The 13,686-nt window shown below is 47.8% G+C and overlaps 1 protein-coding gene across 2 annotated transcripts; it reads right to left on the bottom strand.

The window, feature by feature from the left end:
- Positions 1-1,598: 1,598 nt before the first annotated feature.
- On the bottom strand, positions 1,599-13,669 carry LOC135370488 (uncharacterized). 2 transcript variants are annotated; one of them, XM_064604242.1, is made up of 15 exons: positions 13,539-13,669; positions 12,432-12,539; positions 12,220-12,369; positions 11,048-11,453; positions 8,386-8,605; positions 7,044-7,174; positions 6,878-6,932; positions 5,713-5,832; positions 5,538-5,651; positions 5,383-5,463; positions 4,979-5,077; positions 4,736-4,907; positions 4,047-4,208; positions 3,128-3,265; positions 1,599-1,939 (listed from the first exon to the last, which is right to left on the bottom strand). In XM_064604242.1, exons 2-15 carry the CDS (start codon positions 12,531-12,533, stop codon positions 1,790-1,792), a joined length of 2,100 nt encoding a protein of 699 aa, XP_064460312.1. In that variant the 5' UTR covers positions 12,534-12,539; positions 13,539-13,669; the 3' UTR covers positions 1,599-1,789. The 2 variants fall into 2 exon arrangements, with proteins under 2 accessions (XP_064460312.1, XP_064460313.1); XM_064604243.1 differs by having other exon boundaries at positions 12,432-12,536.
- Positions 13,670-13,686: the final 17 nt, after the last annotated feature.

Below are 13,686 nucleotides of genomic sequence, written 5' to 3'. Positions count from 1 at the left end.
GGAGCGGCCTGTCGAGGGCCTGGAGGGCCCTTTTAATTAAACGCAAGGTTGAAGAAGACACGCCGCCGTCTCGGCCTGTTTGCTTCTTAGCGCGTTCCTAGAGCAGCTAGCCGACCCGATGCACTCTGTTTGGATGTCGCGCTAAAGGGAAGCTGCTGCGTTGGAGAGAAGCGGAGAAGACGTGTGTTAGGGTTCGACGAGAGTTTAGGGTTAGCAGGTGCATTAAGGTTTCCGGCCATGTCCAAATAATTAGTTGCCCTTTCGAAGGAAGCTTTGGAAGAGCCACGGAAAACAGAGTGGAGTTATAGTCGTTTTCAACTCACGAAGGAAAAGAAATCTAGTCCGTCAGCTCTGAAAATATTACTGCTCCGGAGACAGGTGGAGATAGGATGGGGGACGCAGCACATGGGTGCCACCCAATGTATTGCTCCATAGACTGAAGCGTGCTGGGCGAACGCAATGCATTCTGGGCGGGTCATGGTCACACGTCACAGCAAACGTCACCGCACACGTCACCTTAATCATGGCCGCGCCCGTGGTCGAATGCCAAACCGTTTGTTGACAAAGAATTTGCTCTTGCTGGGCGCCGTTTTCCACCTTTTTCGATCCCGGCAATTATGTTTATCCGATAATCTCGGGCTCGTACTATTGACCAGTTCCAAAGAAGTGATGACGACCCCGCGTTAAGACACAATACCATGGACAATACAATGGGATACCATGTCGCGGAAGAAGCACCGTATCGTTTACGCTGGCAAAATACGTTCATCTGTTGACTTTATGCCAACAGGAATATGTCGGCAAGCGCTAAAACGACATGAACAAAGTCACGTGACCTTAAAATGACGTTGCCTATGACGTGTGACCACGACAAGATGGCGGTTTTGCGAAAAGCACCCGCTTGAGGGTAGTTGGGGTAAGAATGGCGGGTTTCTGTCACCCCTGTGGAACCCCGAGAGGTCACGCCCGCTCCTCCGCGAGGTAATGTAACTCATCTTACTCACTCTGCTCCCGTATTGGCTGTAAAGACATGCCACGTGACCACTACGCTGCGTGGTGGCCAGTGGTGGCGCTGCAGTATTTCTCCTGGAGCGCTATTGAGGCGTATGCAGTTGACGGACAAGCTAGATTTCTTTTCCTTCTTGAACACGAGTGTAGCAGGTTTGCAAAGCTCTGCCAACGACCACAAGGAAGAGACAGTAGAGGTGGGTAGTAGAGGGTAGTGGGTAGTAGAGGGTAACTGCAACATGGTAAATGATTGCTAGTTCCTCCTTCTTGAAACGTGATTATCCGCCTCAATGGGCACACATTGTTTACACTCGTAAGAGCGCACCATTATTTTGGGAACGTTGGAAGATACATTGCATGATTGGATCATTATTTTCTCAAGTTCATGCTGAAGCTCTGCTGAAGATCGTTGCGTAATTGTGTTTGTGTGCGAAATATTTTGCAACGATAAATGTGGGGGTTCCTGCAACCCAGGATTCTGTTACTGTGGCGCGCAACTCCCATTAGATACCAAGCCAGACTGAGTCATATCAGATATCGCGCAGTCTGTCAGACGGAGAGCTAAATATAGATAGTCGTGGTCGCATACGGACATTATATTGTAAATATTTTATTACACTTTGAAATATATACGACGCACTATGCTACAGTGCAGTGCATAGCAGTGCAGTGGTGTCTTTTTTTTCACCTCAAACATCGACAGGGGGCACTATTTTCGTGCATGAGAACATAAGGGCATCTGTTCCGGTGTTAAAATATTCACATCATATTCAGCATACAGCTACAGATGCACGGTCGTACTTGTCGGAGGCCCATCTTTCCCTATGTGTCCAGACTTTGGGGAGAAGTCGTACACCAAGACGGCTACGGTGTTCATGGACACCAGAGTGCAGACCACGGTGACGACCTTTGCTGTCGTTCCCAGAAACAACTGTGTACCAGAAAGACAGCAATTCGGTGATTGTACCTCGCGCATAGACTTTCTACAGAAACAAACAACAAATGGGCATATCGGAACACCTTGTATACTAATACCATACGACTCCTTGAAGGACCTGGACCAAGGTAACCGGACATGCTGCCAACGCCACGCTACTGGGTGGCTGAATACTGCTGGCGTCTGCATTGAACCGGTTGCTATCCCGTAGCGAAGCCGTTTTAGCTCTGCCGAATTGAACCAGCGCAAGGTGCTTTGTAAGGACGACTGCATATTTTAGCTGTAAGTAAGACCTGAGCCACTGTCTGCAACAAACTAACGAATACTGCATCATGGCAATACTGCATAGAAGACAAACCTTCTTTCTTTGCCGTTGGCAACATGTCCCTGAGCTTGGGGGAAGGACAAGAGACAAAACACAAAAACGAACAGCAGCGTTGTGCTGTTCGTTTTTGTGTTTTGTCTTTTGTCCTTTCCCAAGCTGAGGGACATGCTGCCAACGGCAAGTATACACCAGCATGCATGCATTTTAGTTCTATTTTTATTTATTTGTTGAACCCAGATAGCACACACATATAACAGAACACGGATAGAACGCACATAACGACTCGGTGACAGACAAAAGGGTGTAAAAAAGTGGTAACTTCTATAGTTACCACCTAGGTCAACATATAACGTCTGAAAAAGGCTGTAGAAGGGTGGTAAAAGGAATTATCATATATGCAAATTGCTACAAATAGGCGTACGCCCCCCTCGATCACCGAATCAAAAGCGGTGACCCTATCATTCGTAGGTAGCAGGTAGAACTTTGCAACCTTTTAGGCACAACAAATGCGACAACCTAAAAGGTGTAACTGCTCCACCCTTTTTTTCTAAGAGTGAGTGATACAGTCTTGTTTGTGTGTCCGTGTTTTCTGTGTTGCTCGGATTTTTCTCCATTATGGAGTTCGTTCAGTTCGTTAGCCTGCATCTACGACATCTTATAACGAATACTGGAAGTAATACAGCGAACTCGTCTCCGTTCACCATGGAGAGACTCAGCGTGCACGTTACACAAGGTCACGTGGTTCTCCTAAACAGCAGTTTTTATTTTTTTATTTTTCGGTTGCTCATCGTTTCTGATTGTAGGTACAACTTCCTTTCAGTATAGTGGAGTGGCCTTGTCACTGGTGAGTCACTTACCAGCTTAGCGGTGCTATATCGTGTCATATGCATGAGCAGAGCAATGGAGACCGCTGATCCAGGTAGGATGCTCGCCGTTGATATTGCGATTGTGACAGGGAAGGCGTAGTACAGGGGATCAACCTTCATCTCAACAGCCTGGAAAAGTATTGTTGTTAATGACGTCCTGGCTAAACAACACTTCGGGACAAGTCAACTCCTACAGATCAACCCCGCCCACAAATCTAAAGTCGTCTGTGATTGGCTTAGACAGGCGCACGACACCTCCGAGTCGTTATGTAGTGCGTCCGTGCGCTTCAAATTGTTGCTTGTAACGCAGTGCTTCAAAGCAGATTTTCTTTACAGGTACACTCTAAGAAAAACTGGCGTCAAATGGGGAGTAATTGAAGCTTAATTCTAGTCCCCTACAGTGCAATTACTCCCCATTTCAGTCCCCTAAACCACAACTTTACTCCCCAGGACTGTAAATAGTCACTGAACTTCGCAAATGGTCTCCTGAATGCAATAGCCTACGTAAATATGTGTTCTTCGTGAGTTTGATGGAAAAAGGCTCTATAACTTAGCTAACATAGCAATTTTCCGCCCACACATAGGAAACAATAGAGATCCTTTCTCGCGAAATTGTGCCCTATGCATGTCGCAAGATTTGTCGCAATTCAAAGTATTTTCATACATACACATGAAGTATGTACCTGGGACACTTAGAGCAGTCCCCACTTTATGACATTCATTTACTACTTAGAGGGACTAATTTTTGTGGCAATGCATTTAGTCCCTAAAGGGACTCCTCCAAGCTAACAGAGACAAGATAGACGTAAGAGACGCGAAACGTGAAGGACGTGAAAAACTATAGTTAGGGAACTATATACTTGAGGGCGCTAGCACGGGGTGAAACTGATTTCCCACGCGATTGTCTTACCAATTCCGTGGCGACCACAAGAAGGGCTTGGTGCGCCTCTCCAGTAGCGACTACTTCAGAGAGTAAGGCGGTAGATGTGGTTAGGACCATCTGGACAACGAATGGCTTCCAGTGAGACAATTGCTTCAAGGATGCATGGGCCATGTTCAGAGCACCTGATGCCTGCCGGAACCAAGTGACAGTTAAGATCCCCGTGTCTTTTAGGGAAAACAGTGAGTCTTTTAGGGAAAACCGTGAGTTTTAGGGAAAATATTTGCGTCAATAGGGAGTTTTAGGAAACCGTGAGCAGCCTCAGATTCCTTTTCCGTATTGCTATCAGCCAATCAGCTATTCCTACGCTTATAACTGATTGGCTGATACCATTACGGAAAAGGGGGAATCTGAGGGTGCTCACGATTTCCTAAAACTCCCCTATTGATGCAAATATTTTCCCCGGCATCTGCTCTGTGTGACGGTTTCACAGGGAATCAAGTTCACTCCACACTCTAAATACGGAACTTCGCCGCATAGCTTGTGGTGCGCCAACCATTGCCACGAGTGATAGGATTATCGCTTGTGATTCGAAAACAGAAGAGGGCGCACGCCTTTTTGTGGCCGATAAGAGTTAAGATGATACGATAATTGCGGTTCACACTGAGGCGCATTCTGCTTCAGACACACGACGCTCTATATGACGGTGAGTCGCTTACGAGTACTGCCTCGGCGAGACAATCTTGCCCTCCGAGAACGAAGAGTAACTCCCAAGGGATCTTCGCGATAAGGATTTCTAAAGTGAGTACCGGACGAAGGCCCAGCTTCTCGTGCGAGCGATGGATGACAAATAAAGCGATGACCATTGCCATGGCTACTGCCAGTTGATTCCTGTGAAATAGAGCGGTTTAGCAGGTACTGTCCCACTCAACCAGTGCACGAAAGGCACGATCTATACTTACGGCAGGGAACACTCGAAGTTAATTGCTTCAGCTACTGAGTTGATGACGACGCCTAAAAGAAGGATCGTCACCGCGAGCAGGAGGAGGCTGAACAGTTCCCTGAGATATAAAAAGTATATAAAGAAAGTATGTTATATCACATTCTTCATATCACATTAACAAAAGAGCATGTTTTGACACTTCTGTTGGGCATGGCTACGTCGGCGTTGCCGTCTCCCTATGGTAACGGCCTATAACGCCAATACCATTAGAATTTCGGCGTGGCCCAAAATCGTGAGGTTACATTGTATCAGCGCCATCAGTGACAGCGTTCGACAATTCCCCCTTATTACTTTAGCACCTCCACAGGTCCTAATAACAGCGAAAGACCAACAAGAAGTCACAGTACACACAGTCACACTTACACAACTTTACTGTTCTTCAGCTTGATCTCGACAACATTCTCGAGGAATGTCGGGAAATCCATGCCAAATTCGTCTAAGCTCCTGCTCCGACAAAGTGAAGTTTCGATATAATGACACCTGAACAGAAGCCGGTAACATAGCAGGAAGGGACTCACCAGTCCTCGATGAAATATCTCGACACCAGGCAAGTGGATGAGATCACAGCCATGGCAGATACTGGAAGGCAGACGGCAACCCATTTGGCCGTTGTCACGTTCTGGTGCAAGTGTCTGGAAAATGAGTGAAAGAAAGTGATCATTGCCGTCTGGGCGAGAGAACATTCGCACTTACTCCGCAAAATATTGTGCCATGACTAGGTTCACTGATGTACCGTATGGAGCGCCAATAGCGCCAAAGACTGAGGCGTATGCGACGCTAATGATCAAGCCCACCTTCATCTGGGAAAACTTCCTAAAAAAAGAAAGAAAAAGAAATAATCAAAGTCTGTCTTCAACGTTACTGTCATCAATGGACACATCGCGGTCCCCCATTGTAGTGCTGGCAACAGTGCCTTGGATTCATTTGAACCGTTCCTCATTGTGTGGCTAGAGTCACTAGATAGGGGTACAGAGTATCGCCTTCGTTTGCCGCTGCCATTCGTTGTCCGCGATTGGGCCGATCGAGTCACGTGGCTTCTCCTTCCAAGAACGCGCCGTCCATGTTGAGTCCGCTCCATCCAAAACAGGTTTGTTCTGTGGCCATAGGAGTCTGATACGTAGAGGAGCCAGACGAACCGCTGACCGCCACAAGCAACGCTTAATGCACAAGTAATAGAAACGAAAGCCCGAGCCCGGAACCCGCGAGCTCACCTCGACCACATGCCCCTGGTGGCCCGTCGTCCTCTCCTCTGAGTGCATTGCATCAAATTGCATTGCATCAGAAACTATTCCACTAATTTGTGTCAGATTTTTGGTGTTATTGGCGATAGTTTAACACAACGATCACCATTGACAAAATCTGTATATGCTTCACACAAGTGAGTGCGGACGCAGCATACGTCTTGCTCACCTCTTCCTCAAAACTGACAGGTGAGGCCTAAGGCTTTACATGCCGTGCGGTGCACGCCGTTAACACGTACTCGGAAACACACACCCGGGTGTGTAGCGTGTGCTCTTGGGAAAGTCTGTAGGAACTGTCCACCAGCTCCTTCTCAAACATCAGTGCGTATATATTTATATTGAAATGTGGTAATAGATCTCTACCCGGGAAACGTCATCACGACCACCACCAACCAACCCGGAGAGGGAGAGTTGTGGGTTTCACGAATAGGCACTTGTTCGCTGCCTCCTACTGAAAGAAAAGTAGGACCGAAGGTCGCGTCCCTTCCAGAGACCATCGTAATCCCCTCAAGACCGTGACTTTCGGGCGCGACCTTGTTCAACTCTACCAATTTGGTGGCGCTGTCGAACACTATGACGTCACTTGTTTACAAACAGGGAAAGGCTTATTTACATACCCATGTATCGAGGACAGGAGCTCTTCGCCCACAGAATGCGAGCTGCGTCCCCACTCTACGCAGAAAACAAATATTTGTCCAGAGCAATGTTATCGCCTTTCAGTAGTGTGGCTCGGCAACCAAATATTATGCTTCAGCTTTTATAAACGCAAACATTGGGACGTACCAGTGAAATCGGGGCTGGAAACTGGAAGGTCGGGGTCATTCCGAGCACACCGGGCGATTGCGCCAGGAGTATAAGGCGGTGCCAAAGGTGCGGGCATGATGAATGACACGCGCCGCTGAGAGGACGCTATGCTGCGAGGATGACAGTTCATGAGTTCATGTAGAATTCATAGTAGGGTTCATAAAGTGACGGTTTCTCTGGGAGCTGCTCGAAACATGGCTACGACCTGTCCATAATAAATTTGCGGAACGTGCTGCACCTGAGTAGTAGTAACGTAGAAAAGGCACGGGAACGTCATGCGAGGAGGATCATGCGTGTCGTCCGCGGCTGCCTTCTGTGACTGTTTGTAAATTCGATTGCTTAACGAGCGAAGCAGGGTTTGGAAAGGAAAGTTAGGTAGCAAGCCAGCTGGCGGTGAGGGTTTGGAGCCACGTTAAATGTCACCTCATTGGTCCAAGTAGTTTTTCCATAGACTGCTTCAAGAATTCCCAATGTTCGTAGCGCACGCGTTGCATCCTGGGTATTATTTGGACCTCCTGGGTCCCGTTTTCGCTTCCCGCGATACATGAGAGAGCAGATATCAAGCGCAGAATAGCTTGGGTACCTTCTATTCCTTTCCGATAACTAAGGTCGCACGGTTTAAAGCGGCACTATGCTCTCTGGGATTTCTTATGTATGGGATGTCTTAACACTCTTAAAACGGAACATCACCACATAGCACGGTGAAGGCCAACCATTGCACTCTAACTCTGTAACTCCTGCAGTCTAAAAACAGCCTCACCGCATAGCACGGTCCTAGCCAACCGCCATCCCGAATGACAACGTTCTCTCACTTGACTTGACGAAAACTGAGGGCGTACGCCATTTTTGTGGCAATTATGTTTTTCAGCAAATCATGGGAAAGAACGATGTCACTTGGGATGATGCTTGGCTAAGACCGTGCTATGTGGTGAAGTTCGTTTCTAAGAGTTTAGAGAGTGTAGACCCCGAGAACTGACAATAGTTAAGTTCGCGCGCGCCAAATGCGTTTTTGGTAAGCTCGCGCAAGAGCTCGTGGCGAATCACGAGCAGGGTGATGCATTTAATGCGCGATATTGGGATAACGACAAGTTGAAGATCTGGCTCCTGATTTGTAGTAATCACGGGGCATATGCCTTTTGTTGTAATTAACGTAACTGTATAAGTGTCACAAAAAGCGTACGCCCTCCGGTTTTTAACCAATCAGGGGACAGAACGAGGTTATTCGGGAAGGTGGTTGGCTAAGAGCGTGCTCGTGTGCGGTGAAGTTCTGTTTCAAGAGTCTACGTTTCGTGAAAGAGCTTGCTATTGGATGATCCACTACCCAAGACTGGAAAATGGCTGGCGTGTGGTGAATCCCGTGCTGTTGTCATCACTCTTGAGGCCCGCCACGTGGTCGTGGTCGTGGAATTGCGCTTCCGAGTCGATGGCCATTGCGGCTTCCGCTGCCTCTACCCACGGCTCGCTGCCGCTGCTGGGCTTCGACATGGTGGACACTGGGTATAGATCGGTGCACGCAGCTTCTACGGGCGACTCTCGCGTGGCTGTAATGAAAAAAATAGTTTTCAATATTTACGTTGAGTTCATAGCTTTAATTGAAGAAGAATTAATGAAGACTCAGTCTCCCTTTGCCATCCCTACACTCGCTATGCGATGAAACCATAGAGTGTAGAATGTATAGATACAGAGAAGCAGCAGCTTCGTTCTCCCGAACTTCTAGCACACGCTTGGAACAGAACTTCACCACAGTCCGCTGAAGGTCACAATCATACACTCTTAAGAATGAACTTCACCACACACAGCACTCTCCTAGCCAACCATCAGCCCGAGTGACATCCTTCTCTCCCCTGGTTTGTTGAAAACGGGAGGCGTACGCCTTTTTGTGACACTTATGCAGAAATGTACATTGTTACAAAAAGGCGTACGCCCCGCTCTTCCCACAAATCAGTACCACTCCGTACAATGGTTGACCTTCAGCGTGCTATGTGGTGAGGCTTTGTTTTAAGAGTGTGTTGTTAAAGGAGGTAATAACTCCTATTTGCAGTTATTTAGTTACCGGTGTAACAGTTGTGACATTGTTCTTCTACGCTTCGTAATGCTATTTACAATTTATTGTTCAATGATTCTCCTTCATAACGTGTGCAGCGTTATTACAAAAACGCACCTTTTTCCGGATACGGGCAAGTAGACTTACCGTCATCCAGATACCTCTATCCATTGTTACGTCATTTGAAGAACTGTAGCACCCAATCACGCCAATGCGGAGGTACACATATTGTTCTGCGCTACACTCTTAAAAATGAACTTCACCACATAGCACGCTCCTGGCCAACCGTCATCCCGAATCAGAACGTTGTCGTCCCTGATTTTGTTGAAAACGGGAGGAGGAGCCATTTTATAGTCGTACATAATTATATATAATAGGCTCCGCCTCTCGTTATCAACAAGTCATGGGCGAGAACGTGGCCATTCGGGATTGTGGTTGGCTAGGAGCGTGCTATATGTGGGGAAGATACGGACCTATCGGATTCATGTATGCAAAAGGTGTGACAGCCAACAAGTTATATTCGTCGTTTGGAGGCGATACAGTCGGCGGGCTAGCTTGGTAGAGTTCATAGCTCCTTCAACACTGCTGATTTATGGATATTACGGAGCATACACTTTTTGTGACTGTTAACGTAACTACGTAACTGTCACGAAGAGGCGTACGTCTAACGTTTTCGACAAATCAAGAGAGAACGTCGTCCTTCAGGATGAACGGTTGGCCAGGTGCGTCACATGCCGTAAGTTCTCTCCTAGGAATGTCGTAAATACAAACGAAATTGCCACAAACGCGATGAGCGGGAACTCGCTGTTCTACTAGGGAGGCCCATGCTAGTTTCTCGGGATTGGAGCGCCCTCTTTGTGAGGCGGATAGAAGTTTGTAGGGAAACACCTGCAGCGCGGAAATTCAAACGGATGAAGGCCATTGGGAAACCCATTATGTGACTTTCTTGTTCATTGTGCGTACTGTGCGAGAAAGCGCGGAACACTCCGCATGCTCTCGAAAAACAGAGCTTCGCGCAGAATGATACCTTTGTCACTCCCGATCTGGGGAAAGCGTGGGGCGTACGCCCTTATTGAAAATGCGTAAGTGTTCCAAAAAGGAGTACGCATCCCGTTTTCAACGAATCATGGTGCAGAACGATGTCATTCTGGACGGTGATTGGCTAAGAGCGTGCTATGCAGTGAAGTTCGATTTTTAGGGTGTGGTTGCACGTCAAATACACATTCACCCGAGGCCTGTATGTTAGTCAAATTGAACAACGGTAAGCTTTTTAGGGAGAGCCGCAGCATCTATCGATCCGCCTTCAAGCGTGAGACAATCAACATTATCCGCACAATAGATGACATGAAACTTTCTGCACTCTCAGAACAGCACTTCACAGCGCGCACTAACAGCGCATAGCACGTTGTTCGCCAACCATTGCCACGAACGATAGTGTTACCGCATCTGATTCGAAGAACGAGGGGGGCGTACGCCTTTTGTAGCAATTTGGATATACGATAATTGCTACAAAAAGGCGTACGCGTCTCCAGGCACGTTGCTACTTTGCCCGTGAATTTAAGTAAAAAAACATGCACCACACTCTTAAAAATTAACTTCACCGCATAGCACGCTCCTAGCCAACCATAATCTCGAATGATATCGTTATCTGCCCTGATTTGTTGAATACGGTAGGCGTACGCCTTTTTTGTGACAATTATGAACACCATAAGTGTCACAAAAAAGGCGTACGCCTCCCGTTTTCAACAAATCAGGGCAGATAACGATATCATTCGAGATTATGGTTGGCTAGGAGCGTGCTATGCGGTGAAGTTCATTTTTAAGAGTGCAGACCCTTATTCCTTTCGAATGCGTTGCACTAACCAAGACAAGGGCAGGAAGTGATATCCCGCAGTACCTGGAAGCTATCACCATAATGAGTAAAACGTAGGCCGCTCACTTGTCGACGATGGCACCGCAGACCAGTACTGACAGAGGATAATGTTGGCCAAGTCCTCGCTCGTGGGTTGGTAGGTGGACGCAAGTGGGATACGAGGAACGTGCACCCGACCGCCATGTTTCTCCACGATGCACGACGCGTATGCCGGTGTCTGCTTGCCGTCCGAACCGCGGAACATCTGAAGCCGCTTCACAACGGCATCCACTAAGTAGCAGACGACAAGCATGGAGAGGGCACCATCGAAGAACAGCGTCACCTCGAAAACTACGAACGAAATGATGGCCACTATAGAACGAATGCTGTAGCCAAACAGCTCGATGATTCGCCCTGCGGCCTTCTTGGCCAGGTCAGTGGTTGTAGCGACTTCGTTGAGAAGCACCAGGCTCATCAGCCAGAGGAAACGAGGCTGTAAGAGTAAAGATGGACGTAATGGGACAAGGGGTGATTTCATTCGACGGCACTACAGGTAGTCTGCCCTGGTACACTGGCCAACGGACCATCAGATCCAATCACCTGGCGCGACTAGAATAGTGTTCGCAATCAACACAACTGTGGACAAGCGGGTCACCGAACTTGATACGATTTGACGACAGAGCTATGAGAGAGAAAATAAATGTCTACATTCGAACAAGAGTGGAACCACGACCTACTTATAACGACCATCTCATAATCGGCAACCACTAGGAGGAGCCCGTCCGGCACGATCCGCTAGGGGCGCTACTCATCGGCCTGCGAGATCTACGTCGTGATTGGACAACGGAAATTTGAATTTTGAACGCGCAGAAGCGGATGCACGTTTACCGTAGCAGACGACACCAACAGCTCCTATGAAAACGCGCAGAATGATGATGATAATCAACTTTAGAACGAAACATCTTCCGTGGGACATCCACCGTTTGTACAACAATACTAAGGTAAGCTGAAGTACAAAGTATTGTAGAAGTTGAGGAAGCAATAACCGGGCCGATGAGTAGCGCCACCGCTAGCTTCCAAATGCGGCGCTGGGAAGGGGTGCCTATGACATGGTCGTTATAATCTAGTAGGTCGTGGTTGTGACATGAGTGTTCCAGATCGAACGATATCCAATCCGGAGCTCGAAATGCACGGAATCTCGGCAGTTCTTACCACACTATACGTCGACGTGTACAAGACTGTATACGTCTGGAGCTTACACTGAGAAAGACGGCGGCTACAGCGTCGGTGTCGGTTATGCCGAGCGCGGGCTGAAGCACCAGGGGCAGAGTGGCCGCCATGGCAGCTGGCACGGTCTCAACGATCCACATGGTCACCACAAGAAGGACACAGTAAAGGTGATCTGCCTCCTAAAAGAAGGTAACGTCTGACACGACCACTTTCACAAAGAGACTCAGGAACGCGGTCTCACCCTTGTGATGGTTCGTGCAATGAGTACGGCGGCCAAGGGCAAGCCATAGCAAACTAGCGGCTTCAAGAGCTCCGTTAACTGCCGCGTGTGGTACCAGTACATCTCCTGCTAATAATGGAAATATCTCTGTTACCGTCACGTTGTGACGCATGGGTATATGTTGTGAACTGATTTTTGTACTTTACGCTCTAAAAACAGAACTTCACCGCATAGCACGCTGTGCGCCAACCATTGCCGCGAATGATACGGTGATCGCTTCTGGTTCGAAGAGAGTGGTGGGCGTACGCCTTTGTGTGGCAATTTGGATATATGAAAATTGCTACAAAAAGGCGTACGCCCCCCCCTCTCTCTCTCTCTCTTCGAATCAGAAGCGGCTACCATATCACTCTTGGCAGTGGTTGGAGCATTGCGTGCTATGCGGCGAAGTTCTGTTTTTAGAGTGTACATGGTGTTATTCAAAGGTTCGATACCCCTAAAATTTTATAATTCTTATATTTTTCGATTCATTACGCGACCCTCTTTTACCTGTAGGCAATATTTAAAATTTACACGCTTTCACTAATTTTTAAAACCCAGTGGTCTGGTACGGTACTATCACTATTAACCGAGCTTCACCACATAGCACGCTCCTAGCCAACCACCATCCCGAATGACATCGTTCTCTCCCTTGATTTGGCGAAACCGGGGGGGGGGAGGCATTTTCGTGGCAATTGTGAACTTCATAATGCAACGTAAACGGCGTACGCCCCCAGTTTTCCGCAAATCAGGGGAAAGAACGATGTCACTCGGGATGATGCTTGGCTAGGGGCGTGAGAGTGTACACTCTTAAAAATGAACTTCACCGCATAGCACGCTTCTAGCCAACCGTAATCTCGGACGATATCGTTATCTGCACTGATTCGTTGAAAACGGGATGCGTTCGCCTTTCTTGTGACACTTATGCTGTTCATAACTGAGACAAAATAGGCGTTCGCCTCCCGTTTTTGAGAAATATGGGCAGATAACGCTATCATTCGAGATGATGGTTGCTATGTGGTGAAGTTCATTTTTAAGAGTGTACACCCTCAGTTGGAAGTCTTTCATTGGAAGATGGGAGGGAAGACTTACTTGCGCAGGCGTCTCACCCAATCTGTGTCTGAGAGCGTCTGAAAGTGTCACAAAGGGCAGCAGTTCTTCTTCTTCTTCGTCCAATCAAGCGACGGATGTATGGAGCTCGAGGGAACGAGAACGTGTAACGTGCTGTGCGTTCTTTTTC

This window comes from Ornithodoros turicata, chromosome 10 (genome assembly GCF_037126465.1).
Source record: "Ornithodoros turicata isolate Travis chromosome 10, ASM3712646v1, whole genome shotgun sequence".
NCBI classification, from domain to species: Eukaryota; Metazoa; Arthropoda; class Arachnida; order Ixodida; family Argasidae; genus Ornithodoros; species Ornithodoros turicata.
This window is presented reverse-complemented; position numbering and strand designations above follow the sequence as displayed.

Excerpts from the sequence above, each read along its gene's own strand:
- LOC135370488 (XM_064604242.1), bottom strand. The coding sequence starts at position 12,533 with ATGTACTGGTACCACACGCGGCAGTTAACGGAGCTCTTGAAGCCGCTA. Across the intron at positions 6,933-7,043 it reads TTCCAGCCCCGATTTCACTG|AGTGGGGACGCAGCTCGCAT; the intron begins GTACGTCCCAAT and ends TTTTCTGCGTAG. Across the intron at positions 4,209-4,735 it reads GTCTCGCCGAGGCAGTACTC|GCATCAGGTGCTCTGAACAT; the intron begins GTAAGCGACTCA and ends TGGTTCCGGCAG.